General features: G+C 36.4%; 2 protein-coding genes across 2 annotated transcripts; one reads left to right on the top strand and one right to left on the bottom strand.

Annotated features, from left to right (window-relative positions):
- Positions 1-697: 697 nt before the first annotated feature.
- si:ch73-173p19.1 (uncharacterized) lies at positions 698-14,932 on the top strand. The gene is made up of 17 exons (XM_051882696.1): positions 698-864; positions 1,767-1,873; positions 2,148-2,281; positions 2,505-2,665; positions 3,617-3,769; positions 3,870-4,329; positions 4,590-4,691; positions 7,638-7,728; positions 7,903-8,120; positions 8,203-8,445; positions 8,926-9,024; positions 9,407-9,600; positions 9,888-10,062; positions 10,158-10,314; positions 12,395-12,548; positions 12,673-12,784; positions 12,859-14,932. Exons 1-17 carry the CDS (start codon positions 850-852, stop codon positions 13,056-13,058), a joined length of 2,775 nt encoding a protein of 924 aa, XP_051738656.1. The 5' UTR covers positions 698-849; the 3' UTR covers positions 13,059-14,932.
- On the bottom strand, positions 14,554-26,338 carry si:ch73-173p19.2 (V-type proton ATPase 116 kDa subunit a 1). The gene is made up of 20 exons (XM_051882698.1): positions 25,385-26,338; positions 24,797-24,875; positions 24,517-24,614; positions 24,200-24,328; positions 23,474-23,595; positions 23,230-23,356; positions 22,419-22,501; positions 21,978-22,071; positions 21,653-21,865; positions 21,023-21,173; positions 20,706-20,839; positions 20,413-20,573; positions 20,239-20,332; positions 19,783-19,901; positions 19,211-19,418; positions 19,011-19,118; positions 17,776-17,847; positions 17,528-17,645; positions 15,554-15,725; positions 14,554-15,161 (listed from the first exon to the last, which is right to left on the bottom strand). Exons 1-20 carry the CDS (start codon positions 25,499-25,501, stop codon positions 15,074-15,076), a joined length of 2,487 nt encoding a protein of 828 aa, XP_051738658.1. The 5' UTR covers positions 25,502-26,338; the 3' UTR covers positions 14,554-15,073.
- Positions 26,339-27,839: the final 1,501 nt, after the last annotated feature.

Raw genomic sequence — 27,839 nt, 5'->3', positions numbered from 1 at the left:
TTCCTAAAAGCAACCTTTTGTTTTACTTTTACAACCCTTATATCTGGAAAAATACTAATATAAAAGCGCAATGACGAGATTTAATGACACGGATGATGCTTAAAAATGACTGCATGTGAAATAAATGCATGTTTTAGTTATTGTAAAATTGAACAAACAACTATTTTTCTTCAATTTGAACCTTTTTAAAAACTTAAACATTAAAGTTTGGTGCTTATTTAATGCAGAATTATACACGTCTGAACTGTATTTTGACGTAAACCAATTTTTTTGTAAAATTGTTGCACACCCCATTGAAATAAATGTAATGTAAAAAATAAATTCTTAATGTAAAGCACATCCTTTCATTGATCATTTTGTTGAAAAAAAAAAATTACTTATATTATTTACATTTTTTATTTTTAGTTTAGGGCCTCATTTTGTTCCAAACGTGACCTTGTTGACCAAATATGACATCTGCCGGTCACTAATACTTATTACATGTCAGAAATAAAATAAAACTCATAACAAAATGGACATTAGTAGCTTTTAGTAGACAAACGATAACTGTGTTTCGTTAACCGAGCCCATGAATGTTAAATGTTTTTGAACCCCACTGCGTAGGACGCGCCTGCTCCTTTAACGCATTCAGACGAGCTGTGATTGACAGGTGCAGCTACCGTGGGGACGGTTCTTAAGGGGCGTTTCCTAATGTCAGCCATCCAATCAGCGTCGAGCGTACAGTCAGGACGGAAAAAAACCCGTGACGTAGGCGGTCACCATTCTACTGTGCGGACAATCTATAAACACCTTCTGCAAAGTGACAACAAACCCCAATATTGAGCATTTTTGAGGATATTGAATACGATTATGGACTCCACATCGGTAAGCGAAAACTAGGGTTAATGAGAATCGGCCAAAATGTTTTTGTAAAGCTTATTGCATTGCTATATTAGCCTGCCCGACATGGATAAAACATGATAAACTGTGACAAGTACATTCGTTTCTATGGACCAGCATCATGTATAACATTTTCTTATGGTCTTGTTAAGCTTTTGGTTGTACAGTCATTGTTACTGTAACTCTTTAAGATGACAAGGAAATGGAAAGTAGGCCTAAGTCTCGAGGAAAGCCTCCTGAGAATTTTATTGAAAACAATATGCATGCATGTGCATGGCCTTTTCAAATATAGATTAACGACAAATGCAATCAAATAATAATATAAACACTTCTCAGTGTTCTTCAAGTAGTTAAAACTAAGTCGACACGCACTGTGCAACGTTATCAGATTGATAAAAAAGTAATTTGAAAATAAATAATATGTGCATATGAACTGATGCATGCTCCTGTTGTTCAGTGGTTTGTTGGGATAGATTTATAATATCTTTAATTTATCTAAAATGCTCTGATCAGTAGAGAATGTACATTAAAATATGGAGGTTTTAATAACATTTCTAACTATTTGAATGCACAAGCACAATAATCTGTTAAGCATTATGTGATATAATATAAATGAAAGATTATTGCTTTCAGAGTACAGTAGCTTGTAAATCAACCGTATATATATATATATAAAAAAGCATCTTGTGTTGTCTCAGACAGTTTCAAGATGTCAAACGAATCTATAGAAGGTAAAGTCCACAGGGATATCATGTGATATCAGTGGTGACAGCATTAGTACTGTGTGCATAATCAGTGCTATGAGAATATGAAGTGTTCATGTTTGTTCTCAGGATGAATAAAGAATACCTTTGCAATGGAGTTCATGTTGTTTTCTTGTTATCTAGACCATAGGGGGGTTCATCAGCACTCTCACTGAGATGGGCTTCACTGAGGACCAGATACAGGCGGCGATGCAGGCCGGATTCTTCTCTGTACCAGAAGCGGCTGAATGGTAAATGTTTTTCAGGATGTCACATGCATCATTTTGCTTTATATACCTGAATACTGAAATAGGTTTTATGAGTTATTTTATCCCATGAAAAGTATGTGGCTAGTTACATAATAGCTTCCTTTTTATATGTAGTAGTCATAGGTCAAATACTCACCTGTCGGGTTATATTGAGTGGATTTAGGGAATATTGAAAGTGTTATTAGACAGCATTGTTTTTAGTTATTAAGCAAAAGCTGCACCAGCCCTCTCATTTACTCTCACATTTGCTCTGAAGGCTTTTGCAGGGTGGGAGTCCACGACATAAACTAGTCAAGCAGCCTTCAGGTCCTCTAGAAACGCCGTTTTCTGCGTTCAACCCTCCCAAAGATGCTGTTTGCTACAACAACAACTCACAGTCTGAAGCAACAGGTAAATAAACAGCATGGTTTGTTCATTTACTCATTCATATGACTTCTTTCACAAAAGGGTAAATTTCCCCTTCTGGGAAGAGGAAATGTGATTTACTGTATAAATAAACTGTGACTCACAGGTCATGTTATTTTGTGCAAAGTGGGCTGCAGATCATTAATACAGGTTTCTGAAATGTTATGCAATGCAGAGGAATGCAGAAACTGATTTCTTCTGCTTTTAGGTCCTTCTTTGGTCTTGGCACCTCCTTCTGTGAACACTCCCGCAGCAAAAGAGCATCCACCCCTGGAAACACGGATCAAGCAGGATAAGAGCAATTTCCATGAGCAGCAGAGGCAACGAGTGGCCCAGGAGGTGCAGGCAGAGAAGAGACAAAAGAAGCAGGTGAATCAGTGAAAGATTTCATATTTTTACAGTAAAGCTCCATAAATAAGGGTTAGTTCACCCAAAAATGTTATCTACTCACCCCTGTCATTCCAAACCCATTTTAATGTCGTAATTTCTTCTTTGGAACACAAAATCAGATCTTTTCAACACGATGAAAGTGGTGACCAATTGACTGTTTAAAATTGAAAAAAAGAATTATTAATTATTTTTACAATATCTATTTCATTTTAGCGTTATTAAAAACAAACTATATAGAGTGTATATATAGCAATATAGTAATAACTTATATATATATATATATATATTACTTAAAAATGATTAATAATATTTAATATATGTATATTAAATATGTATGTATGTATAGCACAAAGAAATCACCTTAACCTCAAGCAATAAAATTTTTTCTTTAATCAGTTTTTATCACCTTCTTTTTATAATTTTTTTTAAATTATTATTTGATTAATTTATTGTTTATATATATTATATCTTACATATATACATATTATATATGTATATATTTATTTAAATAGCTCAAAAATAAGAATTAATATAATATACAATTATGATTATGGCAACATTTCTAATTTTCATTTTGTCACCACAGGAAAATAACCTCAAGCAATCTAAATATTTATTAATTTTATTAAGTGCTTTTGTAATTTTTATTAGTTTTAATTTTTTATATATTTTTATTTAGGTTTAATATATTTTTGTGCAGTTTTAGATTATTATCGTTTTATTTATTTTTTTTATTTCCATTTAGTAATTAGTGCTTTTACTTAAACTTATTTCAGTTACATTTTTAGTAGAAACAACTCAGTTAAATTAAGTTCATGTATTTACATGAGTAATGTGAACAAGGATGGTTTGAGTGAAACTAACAACAGTGAAAGTTCATTTTTTTTGAGTTTTGGTTCCCAGTGTAGTAACAGATTGTCCTTTGATCAGGAGCGTGAATTGGTATTGAAGAGGATAGCAGAGGACCGGCGCAGTCAGCAGGAGAAGGCCCAAACCGAAGCCACAGCCGAGACCTCTCCGTCCAGTGGACAGAGACTGGGTGGACGTGTGGAGACGAGCGTGGACAACCACTGCATCCTCATGGTGCGAGATTACATGTGTTTTTCCTCTGCTTTCTAAGAACTACTATTGTTAACATTTAGTATGACGTCAAACCTGTCTGACATGTCTGTGTCTGTTACAGATCCGTTTGCCCTCTGGGGAATCTATGCGTGAGCGTTTCCCTGCGGACACTCCCTTAAGTCACGTCGTCGACTACATTGCGGGTCGCCACCCTTCACTACCGGCCTTCTCCCTCCTGCAAGGGTTTCCTCGCAAGCGCTTCGGTGAAAGTGAGCTAACCTGCTCCCTCCGGTCTCTGGGACTGACCCCCAACGCTGCACTTTGCATACAGACCACGCCACCTGAGACGCCTCAGGACCCGCCCAGTCCAGCATCCCGATTAGTTGTTGTAGGACAGCCGGAGGTGGAGCCACAGGAAGAGCCGGTGGCACTGCCCAATGAGCCACCCCAAATGGAGGCTGGAGATTTAGAGGAACTGGAGGTGCCCCCACCTCTGCCCCATCAGCTGTGGGAGGAAGCAGTGGGGTATGCTGGGATTCCTGGGGTCGGACCTCCACTGTCAGGACCCACTCACTACTGGGGTAAGATTTACTTTACTTTTACTCATTTGTGAATGCGCCACACAGTGTTATTTTAGTATTATTTATATACTATTATAATTTTCATGCATATGTTTTTGTTTTAATTTTAGTTTAATATTTAGTCATTTTTATTATTTCCATTTTTAAAAAATATTATAATTTATTTACAGAAATCAGCTCAAATGTTTTTAATAGTTTTAGTTAACAATAATAACCCTGCTCTACACAAACCTTACTTTTCTTGTATTTTCTTCTGATAGGACGAGGCCAGAAACTGGTGCAAGGTGATGCAGAAGAGGAAGAACATTTGGAAAACGAGGAGCAACCAGAAGACGAAGTTGTACCTCCATTTCATCTCAACGGTATATAACGGTTGTTCTGGGTGGTTTCTTGATGGTTGCCAAGGTAAAAAGAGTCCAAAGTCTCTGTGACATATGGTCTCTAGATATGGCTCACCTCCTTCTCCTGTGTATCTATGAGATTTTACCAACTTTTTTTATTGTTTGATTGCTTGGAATAAGTCTGATCGCTTAGAAAGGTTATAGCTCCATCATTTTGAGGTACTATTCATGTTTGTAGCACAAACGTTGCAGCATGAGTTAGGTGCTGAAGTTTAATACTTAGGGTTTGGGGTTTGTTCAAGTATGAGCAATAATAATAGTGATGCTTGCATTGTGAGGACTACTAATAGTTAATAAAACATGGCAAAATCATGATTACAATCAACTCTGCTTTGGATGAAACTCTGCAAACCATCAAAGATAAAACGAGCACTTTAAACCACGATCAAAGGGAATTCCTTATGAGGCCGTAAACCAAAGATGTTGATATGAACGGGCTAAAAAGCCATGTACACTGCTTTTTGGACTTCACTGAATCAGAAAAGACCATAATCTTTCAAAGGAAACAGAAGGAGGATAGGAATGGTAATGAATGGACAGTCTGCCAACATTAATCTGGAGATTTATCAGCTTTCATTGAAGGTCACTCTTCATGATTCTGCAAAAGCTTAGTTTATGAAATAAATGACTAAAACTATTAGTTTAGGAGTGATTTTAATCATATAGACACATTCTCATCCCAGCTTTGGTTCCCAGAACGTTCTGGGAATGTTAGTTTTTGGTTGTTTAAATATGAGACCTAAAAAGAGCATTCCTTGAATATTAATTCTTAAAGAGTTAGTTCACCCAAAAATAAAAATTCTGTCATCATTTACTTGCCCTCATGTCCTTCCAAACCCGTAAGACTTTCGTTCATTTGCAGAACACAAATTAAGATCTTTTTGATGAAATCTGAAAGCTTTCTGTCCCTCCATTGACAGCTACGCAACTACCACTTTGACGCTCCAAAAAGTTCATAAAGAGATCGTAAAACTAATCCATATTGAGTTGTTTCGTCCAAATTTTCTGAAGAGACTCGATAGCTTTATATGATGAACAGATTGAATTTACGCATATATATTCACATATAAACATCAACACACACATCAGTTACGGTAAACGGAAGCTCAAGCATGTTTGCTTGACAAGTGTGAGAACCAATGAGATTCATTCTCGTGTTACGCAGCACGTTTGAGCTTCGCAAGAGGTTTATTCTTGCACATCAAACAAGTTCAGTTGAGCTCCTGTTTATGTCCGCTGATCAATGTTTATATGTGAATAAAACCCTAAATTAAATCTGTTCATCATATAAACCGATCGAGTCAGTGATCGAGAAAATTTGGACTAAACCACTCAATTCATATGGATTGGTTTTACGATCTCTTTATGAACTTTTTGAAGCGTCAAAGTGGTAGTTGTGTAGCTGTTTATGGAGGGACAGAAATCTATCAGATTTATCAAAAAGATCTTAATTTGTGTTCTGAAGATGAACGAAAGTCATATGGGTTTGGAACAACATGAGGGTGAGTAATTAAAGACAGAATTTTCATTTTTGGGTGAACTAACCCTTTAAGTTAGGGGAATGTTCTCATATAATGTGGATTATTGATCTGAAACAATCACAGTATTGCTGCCATTGGACTTCCTTGCTCAGTTCAGACTGAATCACAGATCTTTGTTTAGTAACCCTGCGTTGGGTGTTTAATAAGTAAACAAAGTGTGAGAATCACCGGGAAGTCAATATTGACTAAGAGGTGAATACCCGTATTTGTCCTAGTTTAGATTTAATAAGTGCCCATTCACCTCTTTCAAATAATGAAACACACAACAATCAAGCAAGCCTGTTCTGTTAATGTGTTAGACCTGCTTATGCTCGAACATACCGGCGCTTTTCACTGGAAGTTTCAGACACGCTGGGAGAGAAAGCAGCTTTGGACATCATTTTAAGATGCTGTGAAGTCAACAGGGGAGATCATATGTTAATTTGTACACGAGAGAGACACAGGAATTAATTACAGCTGGATTGGTTTAGCAGGCCAGCCTGTGAACATGCTAATATATGGTAATTAGCTTAATATGCGGTTCCTTCCAGTGCAACTGTTTAGATATTGAGGCTGTGTAATTGAATGCTTGCTTAATTTGGTTGTAACAAGGTGCAATTTAAATTTAATTTGTTTACTTGATGTGCTTATGGATCTTACAAGTAAATAATTGTAAATTGTTCTTTTTTGTTGTTTTTTAAAGATACATCACATGAGAAACATGGAAATATCAGGGTATTTTTAAATTGTGATTAATAGTTATTGAAATTAATACAATCATTAAAAGTAATGGATTTTTAAAGATAATTTATGTAATCTTTAAAAGATATGTAAATGTTTGTTTGTATATAACAAACATTTATAATATATATTATACTATACATGTATTTCTTTTTGTCACAGAAATGAGTTTGATGCTCAAGAAACATTTCTTATATATATAATCTCTTAATATTTTTGTGGAAGGAAACCTTGATACATTTTTTTTTTTTTTTTTTTTTTTTTTTTAGGATTTTTGGATGAATAGAAAGTTCAAAAGAACAGCATTTATTTGATTTTTTTTTTTTTGTAACAGTTTTAAAGTCTTTACTGTTTATATTCTGTTATGTTCAGCTCCAAAATATTTGTATATTTGATATATTAATATCTAAAATATATACTTAAAAACTGTTCTTTTGGAGTGCAGACTCTATAAAAATGATTTTCAAAATCCTTATCCATTAATAATCATGAATGACTAGAAAAAATCATGGAAAAGGTGTGGGAAACCTGTTTTCTTGTTCTGATAGTGAAAAAACCTATTAAAATTTAAAGCTTTTGTGGGGTTTTAACCATAACTCAAAATACTTGATACAAATTGTCTGTGTTCTCCCTCTCGCTCCGGCAGGACTGCCACGGTTGCCCTTCTTCCTGGAAAACAGGGCAAGAGGAGGACTGGAGCCGAGACATCACTGGCCGGAGCAGGGCAACAGACTCAGGTAGGACATGTGAAATTAAGGGCTTATTATTAAGAGCTTCATAAAAATACCACAATTCAGTATGCAAAGAAAAACCTTTCAAATATATATGATATATACACTTGAGCTGTGTACATTGTCCTTAAAATATATGAAGTGTGTGATTCAGTGTCTGTAATTGGTTGTGTGTTGCAGGGAGGCGGAGCCTGTTGACCCAGCAGACCCTGAGGAAGGCCGTGCATTGCGTGGGGCTGCGGGTCAAGCAGCGGTAGAGCGTTTACAGAGAGCTGCCCATCACGACGAGCAGCAGTCACCACATGGGCAGCCCTCACCCCCCAAAAAAGCCTTCAAGACCCCCCGCGTTCCCTCTCTTTGCTCAATGGCCACCAGGGCCACCGTTTTCCTCATGACAGGTCTGAAAGAGACCAATTAGTGTTGTTTACTAATCAGATGAGTGCTTAAGACAAGCCATTAATCATAATCTTGTTCTCTCAGCTCCCAGCATGCAGTACAGCAGTAGCCTGGCGTGTTTGACCCCAGAGCTGGCTGAGCTCTTGTTGGCTCACATGGCACGTGAGCGTTTACTCCGACCACGTACGCTGGAGCTGTTCTTCGGCTGCCCGCTGCAGAAGTTTGTCCTAAACTGCTACCCGTACACCACCAACGAGCTGCTGCGGCAACTGAGGGCGTTTTCCTGTCTCAAACATCTCAGCTTCGTCAACTCTCCACTCATCACAGGTGTGTGAGAAGCTCACTAAAAAGAAATGACCAAAGAAATCTAAAATTTGTATTATTATTTTTTGCTATTTTTATTCCATTAAGAATACATTACATTATGACCTTTCATGACAATAAAAAGGACATTTTCTCCAAAATAATGTTATTCATAATGATATTCATTACTATAAATGTGTGGTGACTATCTTTAACTGTAAAGTTATGAGATTTTTTTGCATTATGGTAATGAGAATTTGGGGGTAAATGTGCTTAATTGTTATAACCATAATAAAAACAATAATATTAAAAATCTTTAATGATCCTAAAAATAGGCTTCATTTTCTTTAACCAAAATTGAGGGGGTGAAATATGACCAAATATGGCATTTCTTTCTGTGAAAAGTTCTATCTGACACATTTTTTTTATTTATTAATGTATTGAATTGCTTGTAAAATTATTTGTAAAGCTGCGAGATCCTCATTTCCTTTTTTCATATTGCAGATGCCGGTCTTTCTGTTTTGTCCAATCTCTCAAAACTGCAGCATCTCAACCTGTCGTCTTGCAGCAAACTAACAGACAGCTGCATGCAGCATATCGCAGGTGAGACGGTGTGTCAGAAACCACATAAGCCCTGTCCCAAATGGAACTCTAAGCCCTTGTGATCTTCCTCCGAATCCACACTTTTGTGATGTAATACCGCTTTGACTGTCAGGTAGAAGTCTGTTGCGGGGCTCGCTTCAGTGTGGGTTCGGCAAAAGTGTGCATCGAGGGTGCATATCGGCTGCTCACGAGAAACCTTCTGAAACCTAACATGACAAATGGGACACCCTATGATCTTGTGGACTTAACAGACACGTCAACACGGCGGCCATTGTAAGACCGCAAGCGCACATGAAGTGTGGTGTTTGGGACAGGGCCTTACTGTAGAATCCATAAGTGAATATCATGCAGAAATGCGTCATCTCTTTCTGTCTGATCTCAGGACTCCGCAATCTCACATTCCTGGCTCTGGACCAGACCAAAGTAAGCGATGCAGGTCTGCTGATGTATCTGCAGTCAGATTCCTCTGCGCTGTGTCAGCTCAGCCTGAATCAGACGGCCATCACAGAGAGCACATTGAGAGCTCTGCCCACATGTGTGCCACAGCTACGAATGCTCAGTATTAAACACACCAAGGTAATGTACACAGATTGTTTTCATAATATATATCATTTTTAAGACGTTACATTTTCACTTCATCAATTTAATGCATGCTTACTGAATAAATGTATACATTTCTCAAGAAAAAAAAATCTCACTGACCCCAAACTTTTGAAGTATAGTGTAAATATATACACAGTACACTGTACTCTAATGAGTTTGCACAATCTCAAAGTCATAAAGCTGTTACAGGGCTTGTTCTTAAGGTTGATTTTGGACTTTGGGATGTTTACCCTATATGTAGTGTCTCTTTTTGCCTTCAGGTGAGTGATGTGTCAGCACTCGCAGAGCTCAGAAACCTGCAGACGCTTCACCTGGACGGCACAGGTGTACGAGAAAATTCTCTCCAGTGCCTAGCAACCCACCCCAGCCTATCGGCTCTCAGCCTGGCTGGCATACCGGTCACGGATGGAAACCACACGCTGGAGATCATTTCAGGTGCAGCCAAATGGAAATATATTTCAGTCCAGAATGCAAGTCATGTAGTCCTGTATGGGGCTTTAGTGATTACATTGTTTGATTCTTCCATACAGGCCTGAGGCTCACCCAGCTCACCCTGCCTGGCAGACACTGTGTGACGGACGCTGGACTTTCATTTCTCTCCAGACAGGCTTTGCTCTTAGAGCTAGATCTGACCGACTACACTCAGCTCACAGACCGCGGCATTACGCAGCTTGCCAGCATGACCAGGTAGAGCTTTAAGCAAAGCCATGAGTCCAAAGGTGTCTAAGTAGTAAATCAAAAGAGGAAAGCAGCCCTTGTTCTTGTTTAATTTGGTGTGATGCAACCTTGCAAAATCTGGTAATGCTGAAATAGGCTTACTTACAGTTATTTATGAAATCACTGGCCACGTTTAAAATGGTTGTAGTCAGGGCCTAAAATTAACACTCGCCAAGCACCAAATGCAAGTAAAAATCGGTGTTGGCGAGTATTTGAAACTGTGTCAATCGCCAGTTGGCCAGTAACAATTTTATGAATTCTAACATTGCAATATTGTGAGAACATGTACGTGAATGACGCTTGGGACAGAGTCAGTGCTGCGTTGTCACTAAAGTTTAAACCTTGCCAATTGAAATATTCAAGCATAGGACGTGAAAGGGAACTCAATTCGTTATTTATTACCGAAGCCAGAAATCTGCATCTCGGCGTGCGAATACTGAACTGAGCTCTTTCATGTCTTCTTTCACTTGAACAGACATATTCAAACAAAATTATGTCAAAATGCCTGTGTCTTGGCAAGTATCATCCTTGTAAACATAGTCAGCTATGTCTTAAGTGAATGTAAACAGCTGAGAAAGAAAACACGTGTATCAGTATATTGGATCCGTGCTGCATTGGCTCTTAAAGTGACAGCAGCCTAATATTCCTGCTGCTGTTTGTGTCATTAATGTTAATCAAACAGCAAAAGACAAAGAAAAATCACTCACTGCTCTAGACTGAATAACATTTGATATTAAATAACTTTAACAAGGATTCATCTATGTTTCATGAGTGATAAAAAATTATGTGGCTGGTAAATTATTACATACGGGTTCCCACAGTCTTAAAAAACCTGGAAATATTAGATAATTAGAGGCCTGGAAAAGTCATGGAAATAAATTAGATCTAATTATGATTGTCTCTTTCTTCAGCTAGAATCTACTCTTTACTTTAGTGATTTTTAAAAATCCTTGTTCAGTCATTATAAGCAGCTGGAAGGGCATGGAAATTCATGGAAATTCTTCGGTCGGAAATTGTGGGAACCCTGATTTATGTGTAACAATCTATTCACACCAAGAGCAAATATGTGCCATGAAACAATTACAACTACAGACAATCCATTCTTATTCACACTATTTATTCATTTTTGTCGAGCAGCAAATATATATAAAACATTTTTTTTTTTTTTTGTCCTTTATTTGTCTGGAGATAAAACACAGACCAATAGTCTTTTTTTGGGGGGGCATTCTGAGCAAAAAGTGATTATACTGCAATATATTGCTATGTCATTCATTAAAGGTATAGTTCACCCAAAAATGAAAATTACCCCATGATTTACTCACCCTCAATCCATCCTAGGTGTATATGATGTTCTTCTTTCAGCCAAACACAATCACAGTTATATTAAAAATATCAGGACTCTTCCAAGCTTTACAATGGGAGTAATTGGAGGATGAGATTTTGAAGCCCAAAAATAAAATACGTCATGTCATTGTGTACTACATCGCGGAAGTTACTGCTTTTTAGATGCAAGTCTAATGTGTATGGCTGTCGCACCAGAAGCTCATTATTTTACTTTATAAAGTTTTAAATAATGATATTTGTCTTACACAAACGCATCGATTTGCTTCAGAAGGCCTTTATTAACTCCCCGGAGCCGCATGGAGTACGTTTATGATCGATGGATGCACTTTCTTGAACTTCAAAAACTCATCCTCCAATTACTCCCATTATAAAGCTCGGAAGAGCCAGGATATTTTTAATATAACTCTGATTGTGTTTGGCTGAAAGAAGAAAGTCATATACATATAGGATGGCTTGAGGGTGAGTAAATTATAAGGTGATTTTCATTTTTGGGTGAACTATCCCTTTGAAAGCAAGTGAAATTTGTATCATCTAACAGATTGTTTCCTGTAGTAAAGCAATAACTAGTGCTTTTTCGTTTCGCTGTTGGTATGAATAGACCTTTTATTTGCAATTAATTTCGCTATTTCAGTTGAGCAATATTCAGAAGACTTTTTACATCTTACCAAAGATGGTAATGAAAACCATGCCCCTTTTTACCTGATAGGTTGAAGAAACTGTCTCTAAGTAACACTCAAGTGAGTGACAGTGGGCTGCAGGGACTGGTCAGTCTAAAAGAACTCCAGGAACTGTGTCTCGACCGGACTGCCGTCACCAGCAGGGGCGTTGCAGCCTTGATCACGCACTTACCACATCTGCAGGTACAGTATTTAAATAGAAGAAATTCATTTTTTACTTTTATTCAGCAAGGATGCATTAAATTGATCAAAAGTGACAGTATGGCAGTGAATATTCATGGCTTTAACTTCCATGTTGGTTTTGTAGGTGATGGGTTTGGCCAGTACACAGGTTGGCGATACAGTGATCAGACAAGGTCTAGTTCACTGTCCACAGCTGCTGAAACTCAACCTCAGCAGAACCAGAATCACAGATCACGGTACGTAGTGTAGGTTTAAAATCATTTTCTAGTATAAAAGAAACATCTCTCACATAATGTGTTTTATTTCATAGGTCTGAAGTTCTTGTGTCGTATGCAGTTGAGTCAAGTTAACTTAGACGGCACAGGTGTAACTCTCATTGGCATTGCCAACCTGATCTCCGCCTGCCCTCATCTGAGCAGCGTACGAGCCAGCCATACCCGTGTCATACCTCCAGACCAACAGTCTGACGACGACGATAATGATAATGGCAACAACACCACACGATCCTAGTTTTGTTTGTATTTACAGAAAACTCACAGATGGCCATAGTACCCTTCAGCTGTTTCTCAATGGAAAGAGTATTCGGAGCTTCCTTTTCCATAAAGTAGCACTACAATCTCACTTGGGTTCGACAATCAAGTTGAAATTATTATTTTTTTGAATGTGGCTACACAAAACTCGTTAGCGTTATGAACAAATGTTCATATTTAATCTGCGTTTTGTCTGTAAAAGGAACTTTAAATGTGCCATGAATATGCACACTTCAAATTTCTATTTTCTGTGGACATTTTGCATTTTTTGTAAAATAAAGTGAATGAAATATCATTAAAAAATATAGACCACTTTAATACAGTGCAAAATCGCATTAAGAGACATAAGGCGGTATTATAATTTAGTAACAACGATGCTCAAATATTGATAATCAACATTTTGCATGACAAATGTAGAAGTATCCGAATCTTTTACATTGAGGATTCGTGCATGACCTTGATATTTTTATTTAAAAAAATTAATGACACTTAGATTTTATGTGAATATATTTTGGATAAATGCTCTGTATGATTGATTAAAGCGGAAAGTCATTTTAGATGAAAGTGTGAAATGAAAGTGCATTTAAAGGTGCAGTAAGCGTTGAACGCTGTTCATATTTAAAAATCACTAAAACAAACACGCCCCTACCCGAAATCTTGATAGCTCCACCCCCAAATCCACCAACACGCTATGCAACACAGGCTCCTCCCCCCTAAAGAATGTATACACCCCTTACTGCTGATTGGCTACATCTGTTTTGGTGCTCGACCCGACCCACTTTCAACTGCGTTTCTCAGAAATTGCTTACTGTACCTTTAAGTGTTTTTTTTTTTTTTTTTTTTTTTTTTTAAGTTAAGAAATTACATGCCAAAGTCTGTCATTTTACTGGCATGTTACTGAATCTAGCAGAAGTTTCACTTCCAACTCCTACATGCGCATTCATGCTGGACTTATTAGTTTAAAATAAAAAATATATTAGTAAAAAAAAAATAGAGGATTTATTAGTCTAACGGCATTAACTGGATCCAGGTTTCCACTAACATACATCTGTCTTTAACTTACACAGTTCTGATATGATACCGATACAGTTAAGTAAGCGAATTGTGAAATACAAAACAAACGAAGAGCATCATCACAGGCGTAACAAAGCATTGGCGTTCGACTGTTTCTGTATGCATTTGTGGTGTACTGTACCTTTATGCACTTGAATGCAATAACATTTGAAAATATAAAAACATAAAGATCTCAACCATATCTGGAGGTCTAAAAGGTCTATGTATTAAAAAAACATTGTCAAGTTCTAAATTATAAACATACCTTGAATGCATGATGCTGTTCTGTCTTGATATGATGCGAGGATTTGTCGAAACTGTCAAATGCTTTCTTGTTTATAACAGTTGTCTAGTCTGAATTGAAATGAAAATAGACACAAAATCCTGGTTTATACATTCAGAACTCAGGAGCCAGTCAATGGTGCATCATAAACACAGTAGCGTCTTTTTCATATTTATTTAAAATGCCATGAATCTTCAATGTATATGTTCCTGCAGTATTGTCAGTATTTCACAGACATTAACACAGTTTGCCGTTTGATGTTTTAGAAAAGGTTAGTTCTGTACATCCTGTATAGGTAATGTAGTGATGTGCAAGTATACAAACATTTCACAATTCATTAGGGAAGCAACTAACACAAATTCACCGAAGACCACCTCTTATGAGTGTCTGCTCCACATAGTTTGCAGTCTTTTCCTATATTACATGTGCTTGTACAGTTTATTTTACAGGCAACTAGGATGGCCTAATACTATTTTATACTTTATGTTCACAGCGTTAATAAAAGCTACATTTTGCAATGGTTTCTTTAGCCTTTTCATTTTAAGGCAACTCTATAAATAAAATTTGTTTACACACACACACATATATATATATATATATATATATATATATATATAATAAACTATAATTATGCTTAAAAACTACAAGAATAGTGACTATTACTGCCGTGTTTCTAACAGGCTGTCAAAGGACAAGGGTGTGAACTTGTAGCCGGATCCCTCGTAAAACTTGTTCTGAAATTCAACCCTGAAAACAAACACATAAAAATGTCATTTTAACTACATTCATATCACTCTGTGCTATTTTATATAATGTTTAAACATGCTTTGTAAACAGATCTTTTATTATAGTAACAGTACACTGAACCTCACACTATTAATGCTAAATTTGGACACACTTCAAGTACAGCGACATTAGACCTTTGGGCCAGATATACTGTATGTAAACTTTAATAGATTAAAAATGGACAGACAAACATGCCCCATGTCAAGGGTCATGAACAATTCAAATACCTTGACTAACATGCAACTTACTGTACAAGTGCAAGAAGCTTGTTATAAAGTACAGGAGGTGAGACTAGGTTTCCTTTTTTAAAAGAATCAGTGAAGTCTTGTTTATGGATTATGTGCTGTTCTTACCAATGCAGTCGTAAAGCATGCAGAAAAGCAGACAGGCCCTCCATAACCAGAAGAACAGCCACGGTGAGAACAGCAAAAGCAGCAAACAGCAGTACCAGCATGAGCGAACCCACACCAGAGGAGAGCTTCAGCCCCACCTGGAGAACCATCCGCCAAAGCACCTCCGACAGCTCTGCAGACCAGAGACAGAAACATACGAGCTCTGATTTACCTCATTTCACTCGCCCATTGTGTTTCTTAAAGTGTAACTTCGCAGATTCTCAACCCGCGTTGTTACAATGTCAGTAGTATATGTAAATGAACAATTTTTACTCATTCTCTGTGTCACCTGGACTGAGAAATTCACGCTTATTTGTCAGCAAAAACTAGATTATATTTCCGCATTTTTGTATCCCTACCCACAGACAGGCTGATCAACAGGGTTATTAACAAAACAGTTATTGTAAGAGTAGGTTTAGTAGTAGTAGTAGTAGTAGTAGTAAACTTCATTATCCCCTTGGGGAAATTTTGTTACAGTGGGTTTCAACGTGCGTTTTCACAGAAGATAGCTCAACATGCATTTTCACAGTCATTGTGGGTGTTGAAGTGTTTATTACGATAAACGTTTACTCTTTGAATTCTTGCACCCGGGAACAATACAAGTCAACACCATTATAGCTAAAAGTTTGCTAAGAAGTATTTCCTACTAAAGCAAGGTGGCATTTGACTCTGATAAGCATATCCATAGCAGGCTGGTGGGAGTGGCTTTAGATGGCAACATGCCCAGTGCATTATGGGTGTTGAAGTTTTCCTACCTATTTGGCAAAAGGGAAGACAACTGCCTATTTTTCTCTTTTTTTTTTCTTTTTTTTTTCTTGTCAGGTAGCATGGTATTTGCCAGCGGTTAAGGCCAATTAGGACAAAGTAAGGACAAAGTGTCTGTTGTCGTTGGTCGATGTCTGTCGGTGCAGTGTGAATTGGCCTTTAAAGGAATAGTTCATCCAAAAATGATCATTCTGTCATTATTCACTCACCCTCATGTCATTCTAAACCAATTTCATTCATCTGTGAATCACAAAATTGAAAAAATGCAGAAATACAAAGTTCTGTCATGAAACTTTAGATGGCTAATTCTGCTTGCAATCACATCATTCTCTATAGGGCGCAGCTGATTGGTTCTTGCTATATCAGTAGCCAATGAGCTCGCTGCTCAACTTTTAAATACTTGGTCAGCATTTGATGTAGCAGTGCAGCGGGCTTTCAGAAACCCTCCACCTTCCCCAGCTCCACCTGTATAGATCTGCTACGAGTAATTCATGTACGCTATTTTGTACAGCAGCAATATGTCTTGCTCACAGCAGCGTGTCGTGTATGTATTGGCAGTAGCAAGTCCTGTACTTGCTCTGCAGCAGCCGAGCAGTTGTCATGCAGAAAACATGAACTAGACTAATAAACTCTAAAACTAGAGGTTCATTTAAATTTTTTACCAGTTTTCATGGACGTTCAGGGATTTTTAAGTTTACCTAAGGAATTGGAATTAAGATTTTTTAAAGTTTATGCTCACCAAAGCTGCATTTATTTGATCAAAAATACAGTAGAGATAGTAATATTGTGAAATATTATTAGCCTCCTACTTAAAATAACTGTTTTCCATTTTAATCTATTTTAAAATATAATTTATTCCTGTGATGGCAAAGCTGAAGTTTCAGCAGCCATTACTCCAGTCTCATGTATTCTGTAAAATTGAGAAGTAGAGGTATAATGCTAAATATAACCACATATGGAAGGTAAAAGTATAAGTTTAAAACATGCTCTGGTGTTCTTGAGCTTTGTACAGTAGGTGTCCCCATAAACTGCAAACCTTCATTTTCTCATAAATCAGTCTCTAAGAAACTAATGAAAACACAAAGAGCATATCATAAAACAGAAGGCATTATTCTCTAACTGATCCTAGAGTTATTTTTATTACTGTGCTTGAATTGCGACAGGACAAACCTGCATGAGCCAGACTGAGCGCCCAGAGCCGCAGGTACGAGGCCGTGTTGGAGATGCAGCCCAGGCAGTACTCGATTGTGTGGATGCCCTGATACACAAAGACGTCACCCATGCTTACCTGAAGAAGAAGAAAACAGATGAAACCATCTCCTCTCATTGGTTGTACAACATAGTTCATGTAAAGACAATTGAGCACTTTGTGTTTCAAATGTTTATAACATTTGAAGACATATACATCAAAATCTTACCATCTGATCTTTCTGATGGTGTGAGGAGAAACCCGTATCTGTTCCATGCTGATCACTGTTTCCAAACACCTGCTTAAATATATTATTATAGACACAAAATATATTGAATATATTATTTATACACATTTCAAATATATATATATATATAAATAAGGTGCCACATTGAAAATGTAAAATAAAAAACAGTAGTAAAAAAGTTAAACAAACAAAAAAAAAATCGGTTAAATATTACAGTATTGAAATATATCATTTAAAAATAAATAAAACCACTAATAAATCTAAACATTAAAATTCAAAGAAAATTTTATAGACTACTGAACTACTTAAATTAAATATTTTTAAATATTTATAAATGTTATGCACATACAGTATATACTATAATTGCATTTATTTTATATAATTTTACACATAACATTTTTTATTAATTTTTCCTAAATGGATGGCCACACGTTAATAAAGATTTATTATTTTTTACGTATGTAAGGATTTCATTTACATTTAAAAATGCTCATAATTGAATGAATAATACAATACATATTTCCATGTTGAAAACAGTGTTATCTTAGTATAAGTGAGATACTATTATTGATTTTTATTAAAATTTTGAATGTTTTTTATTTTTATATTTTCTTTTTTCCTTTTTATTTTATTCAGTTTAAGATTTTGTTGTTTATTTTGCCATTTCTTTTTAATAATGTATTTTAATATATATATATATATATTATATACTATTTTTTACTACTTTTTTTACTTTCTTTTACTATTTTTACTTCAGCTTTAGTTTTAGTTATTTTTACTACATTAAGCCTTGGCAACTAACTGAAATAAAATAAGTTTTTTATGTTTTCTTTTATTTCAGGTGACAGAGTTTTTTATGGTTTTAGTCTTAGTGTTAACTATAATATCCCTGGTTGAAAGAAGCATTAACTGATCTGTTATTATGTAAGGTCTTTATGTACCACTGAAAACATAGTTAAGTATAATATATCGCATTTCTGTCAATAGATCCTCCCAAATTTTACATATTATACCTTTAAGAAATGAAAAGCTTATGTTTAGAAGAACTGTTGCTAAACATAAAATGCTAGAAACATAACAGCAATAATGATCCAATCATAGACTCTTAAGTTTTTGCCTTTTTTTGGAGGGCAGTGTATGTTCTTATGAAAGATTAATATTTTGCATTAGCATTTGACAATCTAATTTAGCATTGTTGCCCTGTTCTGCGCACCCACCTGGTGTCTGGTTTTCACTCGGGTCCTGTAGATGAGGAGGGGTTTGACCAGGAGCAGCACAGGAACCATGAGCACAGCCGTCACAACCAACAAGATCTGAACAGCTTTCTGTAGAGGATTACAGCATCTGTCATACTGAATACTTTGGCTGTGTGAAGCCAGGAGTAAAGAGCTGCTTTTAGAGGAGCATGAACCCAAACCTGTCCTCTGTAAAGAAGCTTATGTTCAGGCTGGTAATCAAACAGCATCATGTTGATGAAGAGCAGCAGAATGCTGGGAGCCGTTTCAGATCGCAGAGTGACGCACCATTTGTAGAGGATGAGGAAGATCAAGTATCCAAAGAGGGAGAGCATGAACATCAGCTGTGGAACAAACTGAAGTAAAATGTCCTGGAATTTTCCCAAATATCTGTTAAAAGGAAATGAGAACAACAAAACAAGATTTCTGACCAGTGATGACAATAAGAGTTAACTCATATTAATCATTATTATTGATCTGGAATTTGTGAAAAGATTGTACTTTTTAAAACTATCAAATACTGTACGACTCCCTTTTTAATGATAACTACTGACATTTATTTACAAGTAACTATCTTTTAATTTTTCTACATTAGACAAATAGACAAAAAGCAACATTATCACATCATAAAATATCAGTATAACAATACTATATGTTCTTATGAAAGATTAACATTTTGCAATAGCATTTGACAATCTAATTGGTTTAAAAATGTAATTTTGCCTTAATTTATATGAGATAATCAAATACCCACACAAAGTTGACCAAACTCAGGGTCACACCAAGAAGCATATGACTGACTCCCAATATGACCGACATCTTCATCTTGAAGGAGTTTAGAAAGGACAGCTTATTTGATGCAATATTCCAAACCTGAAACAAAAATAAAATTAAAATGGGATTTTTATTTTTAACAGGTTTACACAGGTTTATTACTTCACTTCCTATTAAAGGTACTCTATTCCCTTGTGCATGTGAGCTTTAGAAACAAATGTTATTCTTAATGTACAGCATCAGAACAGCTAAATCCTAACACCTAGTGGATAAAACACAGCAAGACAACCAAATTTCTGTTCAATCTCTCAAATCATTGTAAAAACATGCCAGGATTACATGAAATATGTCAAAAAAACAACATAAACTTAAATGTATGCCTAAAAAAAGTGATTATGTACATAATGTTAAACAAACAAGATTTATGTGCACTGACCGGGTCAATTCCAAACACATACGGGCGACCAGAATAAACGCCGGGCACAGTTGGGCTCAGCTGAAGATGGTGATTATCATAAAGTGTTTTGTTTCTGAGATAAAGCAAAAAAATGATCAGAATGGAAAACGGCAAAGTACAACTTTAAAGCCTGCAAGAGTCCAGCGTACGTACTCCCAAGGCCCATGAGGATAGAACATGGGCCGCACATGCCAGGAAGAGCCAAAAATGTTGAAGGACTTGGAGAAGCAGTCATTGTAAATCAGTCCAGTATATATGGAGAACAATCCCATGAGCAAAACGATGTAGCGTCCCCCGACCAGGACATCTATAATCTGGGAGCAAAAAGACGATTATAACTAGTTAAAATAACACAATCAAAGCTTACAAGACTCTAACCAGGGTTAGACGTGCTGTTATTATGCAAACAAAAACATCAGACATTGACATTTCATGCCATTCAATACCTCATTTTTCATCTTTTGTAAACATTTGGCCTGTGTAATGACCCAGACTGCAAACAGCGTCATCACCAGTCCATGACCACAATCTCCAAACATCACCGCAAACAGGAAGGGGAAGGTTACAATAGTGTATGGAGCTGAGAAAAATAAATATAGCATTAAAATATTAAATAAAATATAACATATAGGGTGAATTCAGGTTGATTGGGACACTTTTTCCCAGTCATCTCAATGGCAAAAAGTGTCCCAATCAACCTGAATTCACCCTAAATAAATAATAAGACTCAATCTAATAAGATTAGAGAGTAACAGCCAATCACCTGGATTGATCTCCTGATAGGTACCGACTCCATAGGCGTCAATAATAGCCTGGAATCCTTCAGTAAATGTGTTGGTTCTGTTGAAGGTTGGTGGAGTTTGCTGGGTTTGGATGCGGTTCAGTACTGGGGTCACACTGGAACCACTCTGCTCCTAAAAACACATTGAAAATCACACATATAGTATATGAGAAACTTGGACGACTTGAGGTACAATTTATGTCTGTAGTACAAATAGTTGGAGCTGAAACTACTTTCAAAGGGTAAAATTTATAAATAATTAAAAATATTCCATTCAATTAAAGTACATAATTAGTAATTCAGTAGTGTTTTTAAAGTTCATTTTTTGAGATTTAATATTTATATTTAAGATGTAAATATACATTTACATATACAATTTATATTCATATTTATTAGTGGTTTTATTTATTGTGGTTTTATTTGCATAACTTTTTTGGATTCATTTTTTATTTCTATTTTTTCTAGCAATGGGGTAAAAAGAAATTGCTAAAACTAACATTATGTTTAACACGCAACTCACTTTACTTTGTAGACTTTTAAATAGTTTTGAATTATTTTTGAATTATTAGTGATGCAGAAAGTCTCTATAAGGCCGTGTATAAACATACGTACTGATCCCTTAACCAGGGCGTTTTGAACTAAAGTGAGATCGGACACAGGACACCAGATCTCTGCTACGATCAGCTTCTGCGTGATGTCTATGTTGCAGAGGTTCAGTGTGTAGTAGATGGCTTTCATCTTCTTCACTTTACTGCCCCACTCCTGGACGTGGTCGGCTGCTCTGGTCAAGACACCAGCACGATATTCTTCAGTTCTTCTCAGGATCTTTAGGAAAAAATGTGGACATAGCCATTCCCTACGTCTGAATATTGATCATTGGTAAAAACACACTTGAAAAGACACTTTGCAAGTGAAAATAATCAGTAATGTGACTCACAATTCGAAGATCTTCCATTCGTGATATTACGTTATTGCTCATCTCCTTGCGTTCATACAAAGTTTTGGGGCATGAGTACAAGCTGGCATGAAACCTTTAAGGATTGTAGGAATAACGTAGATAAGATCATTTTTACAGAATTCAAAACAAATCAAGCCAATGCAAATAACGCCATCAGATAAAATTACAGTCATTCATATTTAAATATTCATGGATTGTTTTGGCCAAGTTAAACTTCTACTGTCATTCTCTAAATATGGTGACAAACATGTCATGAAAAAATGTAAAATAGTCAAGAAACTCCACATAAAAGACATCAGTCTATAAACTAACAGTTTATTAAATCATATTGTTTTGCACATTTTTTATTTGAAAAATCAACATTTTGCGAATGATTCTACTGGTAGCCTATATAATGTGTGTGGAAATACCATGTCTCACCCTTCACACACTTTTCTGATCTTTTCTCGCACATGCTCTCCCTGGACAAATATGATGAACACGTCCTTCTTCACAGCTCCTCTCTGCTCAAAAGAAACATATATTTACTGACCACATTTCAGATAAACTGAACACAGACAAATAGTGCATTAGTTTATTCATCATTTATTCAGACACCTTGAACATTTCATTCATTATTACAGTTTATTCACTACAGCTTAAAAAAATGGTAATGAAATATGACAAGATCTCAGAGTTAAACTATGTCAGAAAAAATTAATCTTAATTATGTCAGATAACACTTAAGCATTCAATTTTACTGTTTTATACACGCTCTGAACCACTGATTCAAAACAAAAGATTCGTAAAGCTTCATGAAGCAGTGTTTTGAAGTCGCCCATCACTATATATTGTTGAATAAAGTCGTTATTTTGTTTTTTTGGCACACAAAAAGTATTTTCGTCGCTTCATAACACTAAAGTTGAACCACTGTAGTCACATGAACTGTTTTAAATATGTCTTTAGTAGCTTTCTGGGCATCTGAAAGTGTTGCTTATCTTGCTGTCAATGCAGGCCTCACTGAGCCATTGGATTTTATCAAAAAATATCTTAATTTGTGTTCTGAAGATGAACGAAGGTCTTACGGGTGTGGAACGACATGAGGGTGAGTAATTAATGATAGAATTTTTATTTTTGGGTGAACTAACCCTTTAAAGCATATTAAAAAAAATCACATAGACATATAAACAACATTAAACATTTTCACCACAAGGGGGTCTTTAAAAATACCCCTTAAAAATATAAGTCTCACCACCGCTTGAAGTTCCTCCGTGGCCTGTATCTCTGCATGCCGAAGGACGAAATTTCCATGAAAAAGGCGCCAAAGAACCTTTTCAAAAGCAGCAAACCTTTCGTGTTTGATAACACCTGCAATAAAACTTAACATGTGTACAGATATGACATTAGCAGTTTAATGAGGTCAGGCTGTAAAACTTTTCTGGAACCTTTATTTTATAGCGTGTATGTATGAGTGGGACAAAATCTTTTAAATGTACCCTAGATGTAGAGTTCCAGAGGTGCTGGAACTGCTGTTTCTGCGGATGGTTATGTGGGACGAGACCGTCATAGACACTGATTCTTCAGAGGGAGGCTCTGAGCAGGACAGCAGTGACTCGGCCTGCACACAAGCAGTTATCAACACAACTTAAGTACATCAGCTGGTCCATGAACCTTCTGCTTTCAGTGCATGGAAATGAGTATTATGGACAACTCCTTTCAATCCCATACAAAAAATGAAAAATCATACAGGTTTGGAATGACATGAAGGTAGTAAAAGATGAAAAATGATGAAAGAATTTGCATTTTTGGGTAAACTATCACTTCAAGCACTACTAAATCTTTAAAAATTATCAATTTGACTCTTAGATGCAATAAAGGTGAAATGCCCTGAAGATTAAGCTTAAATAAACCAATTTTGTTTACTAAATATGCAAATGTTTGAATATTAAGTGTAAACCGAGACCTTGAAGTTGGCATGAAACAGAAGTTGAGATTGCATTTTCTTCTCTATTGTGATCTATATCCGAGTGAAACTGCTTCTCGAACATATGCTGAATTTGGAACCGCACACTAGCAGACTACTCTTCTCTGCCATAGAAAGATATGGTAAACGTAGTATGATTGGATTGGATTGGATTGGATTGGATTGATTGGATGGTTGTGGTTTGCTATTGGTGGATCTCATGTGAGTGACAGGTTGTCTGAGATCTCAAGGTCTTCACCTCCTCAAAGAAGTCTTCAGTCATCCTCAGCAGAGAGTCAATGTCCATCAGCTCAATGAGGTTCTGTCTGAGTGTGTCATGGTTACAGTTGATTTCTCGCAGTTCCTGCTCCAACTTCTCAAATGTGGACTAAATGTTTGAAGACAATCATTATGTCACAGTAACTCTCTGAATTTCTGTTTGTGTGTCAAATTGTGTTATACAGTATAGAGTTTATTTGGTCAATTCCATGATTGACCAATCAGAATCAAGTATTCCAAAAGAGCTTGAAGAAAATAAAAATAGCATAATAACAAAATGAGAAGTGTTGTTTTCACCTCCAGCTCCAGAACATCTCTGGGACAGGGAACCATCTCCTTCTCCTTTGTTGCAGCAATCACAATGTTAGATTTCACCATCTCCTTCTCAAGATATCCTAAATGATGTACAATTTCAAGAGAAAGCAGCATGACCGTCTTTGAAGTAAGATAATTATATCCAGACTGTTTCGAATGAATCTAGGAAACAGTGTTGGGAGAAGTTACTTTTAAAAGTAATGCATATATCAAAAACCATGCAGCTTTAGTGAATCTTATAATAAAGTACGAATGTTCTTACTCAGAATTCTCTCCATTTCTTCACATTTCTTCACTTCCTTCACAAAGCGCCTCTGAAATGTTGTTACACCAGGATTCAGCTAGAAGAACATTTTAAAAAGTTTAATACATGTTGAAATTCTAACATTGGATGGTTTTGGTTTATTTTAGATTATTTAGGCCTTATTAGAAATGACTCACTTATTAGGATTAATTTATAGACTTAATGTACACAACCAGTTTTTCTGCAGTGTTATGCATTGATCGATTAAGCCAATGGTGAGAAATCAAATTCTGTGATAATACAAGCTCAATATGAGCTGAAGAATGATAACTAAAATGTGTGCATGCTGCTAAAAGCAGACTACATTTAGAAATCAATAGATGCTATTAAGGTTATTTGACAATCTGACAAATGAATCTTCCATTATCATAACATAAAACTACAAAATAATCCAGAACTGAAAGAGCATTTAGCAGCTTGTGGCCTAGTGATGCTCAAACAATGTCATTTGGTTCAACAACACGGATTTTGTGGCCACTAGATAGTCGAAAGAAGCTGCTTACACACACACACACACACACACACAAACACAACAAGGTTACTTACATCTTTAAACTGAACCAATCCAAGATGTCCAAGTTCATTGATGCAATTGTGGGCCGATTCAGTTTGAAAAAACAGCTGAACGAGGCACATCTCCTCACTGCGAAATAAAGAACTCATTCTGAAATGCTTCAAAGAACTGGAGATTGTTCTGGAGAGTTTGGAGGAATATGAACAGCTCACATACTGCTGGTTGAGCGGCAGCGATTGTCTGGTTTTTGTAACTCAGTCTATTAAATGTCTGTCGGTGAGATCAATAGTGTACTTGTGTAGCCTCAGGATCAATATCGACACACTAGTGCAGCTGGAGCATCCAGACCAAATTATGATTAACAACCCTGCAGCAAAGCACACATTTAACTATATGTACAATGTAGTGCAAATGACATCTGAGGACTTTAGTATTACTCTAATGTTGTTGCAATATTTGTCTTGTTGCTATGCTGATTGTTATGTAAATTGAATATGAATTGGAAGATAAACCCTGAGGGGGTATTCGATAAATTGTATGGCTAAGGATGGATATTGTATGGATATTTTTCTTACAAAAATGCTTCACTTCAGAAGGCCTTTTTTAACGCCCTGGAGCCATGTGGATTACTTTTATGATGGATGGATGCACTTTTTTGGGCTTCAAAATCTCTCCCCCCATTCACTACCATTAAAAAGCTTGGAAGAACCAGGATATTTTTTAATATAACTCCGAATGTGTTTGTCTGAAAGATAGTCATATACACCTAGGATGGCATGAGGGTGAGTAATTCATGGGATAATTTTCATTTTTATGAAGCGACGAGAATACTTTTTGTGTGCCAAAAAAAAAAAAAAAAAAAAAAAATGACTTTATTCAACAATATCTAGTGATGGGCGATTTCAAAACACTGCTTCATGAAGCTTTACAAATCGTTTGTTTCGAATCAGTGGTTCGGATCGCGTATTAAACTGCCAAAGTCACGCCCCCCAGTGGTGAACCATTGAAATTTCAAAACGCTTATGACGTAACGAAGCTTTGTTTACTGAGATCACGTGACTTCGGCAGTTTGATACATGCTCTGAACCACTGATTCGAAACAAAAGATTTGTAAAGCTTCGAAGCTTCATGAAGCAGTGTTTTGAAATCGCCCATCACTAGATATTGTTGAATAAAGTCGTTATTTTGTTTTTTGGCAAACAAAAAGTATTCTCGTCGCTTCATAACATTAAGGTTGAACCACTGTAGTCACATGAACTGTTTTAAATATGTCTTCAGTAGCTTTCTGGGCATTTGAAAGTGTTAATTATCTTGCTGGCAATGGAGGCCTCACTGAGCCATCGGATTTTATGAAAAATATCTTAATTTGTGTGAACAAAGGTCTTACGGGTGTGGAACGACATGAGGGTGAGTAATTAATGACAGAATTTTCATTTTTGGGTGAACTAACCCTTTAAGAACTGTTCACTGAAAGGTTCTTTGGGAATCCAAAAATGTTTCTTTATGCATGGCATCACTACAAAAACCCTCTTTTGAAACCTTTATTGTTTTAAGAGCTGTCTATGGATCAAAAGAGGTTGCTAAATGTAGTATTGGCTGATAGGATGACTAGTTTGGAGACAGAGACTCGATTGAATCTGGTAGACTTATGCAGCACAGTAAGTAAGCCATCCATCGTCTCTCGAAGAACCCTTTTCTCCTCTTGCCATTTGTGTGTTTCTCTAAAGTGAGGAAAAAGAAAAAGAAAACACAACTAGAAGAAACATCTCTGTTCTCAAAATTAAACAAAAACAACTTACATTATACTGTTAGATTAACCAGGTATAACATAGACAGGCACATATACAGGCACTTGAAAAAGTGTACAATCTAGGATGCTCTTCGATCTGGATAAGCTCTCATTATATTGTCTGTAAATATTGACTATTTCCATAGAGCTTGTTCTGTTAGCCTGCTTACCTTCTTTCTCATCTACATCAGGACAGCCCTCAGAGTGGGACGGAGATGTTTTGGACATGTTGTCCGGTGTAGAGCTGATAGAGGTGAACTCGAAACCTGAGGAATGATGAATCTCACCTGTAACCTTCATGCTACCCTGAGCATCTGGGCCCAGTGATTTCATCATATTGACAGTTTTACCTATACTGTCAGTGTCCATATGTCGGGTTTAAAGCTGTCAGATACGGACACTCGCTTTCTCGATTTCTCCCGCGCGCGCCTTTTTCCCCCGCGTCTTTTACTGAGGTGATTATCAGCTGATCTGGAGAGTAGCTTTACAGTAGCCACTGCCGTGTGATTTCACACACTGAACATTCATGAAACGAAGAGCAGGGTGCATTTTTTAAAAGTTGAGACGTTGAATTTGACGCGATGTCTTAAAAATACAATGCTCACGGCGCGAGGCGTTATAAACGACAACATTATTATGTTCGCAGCGGTATTTCACGTTTTACCTCATGATGAAATCAAAATCGACGCTTTTTGTTT

This window comes from Ctenopharyngodon idella, chromosome 23 (genome assembly GCF_019924925.1).
Source record: "Ctenopharyngodon idella isolate HZGC_01 chromosome 23, HZGC01, whole genome shotgun sequence".
Taxonomy (NCBI): domain Eukaryota; kingdom Metazoa; phylum Chordata; class Actinopteri; order Cypriniformes; family Xenocyprididae; genus Ctenopharyngodon; species Ctenopharyngodon idella.
This window is presented reverse-complemented; position numbering and strand designations above follow the sequence as displayed.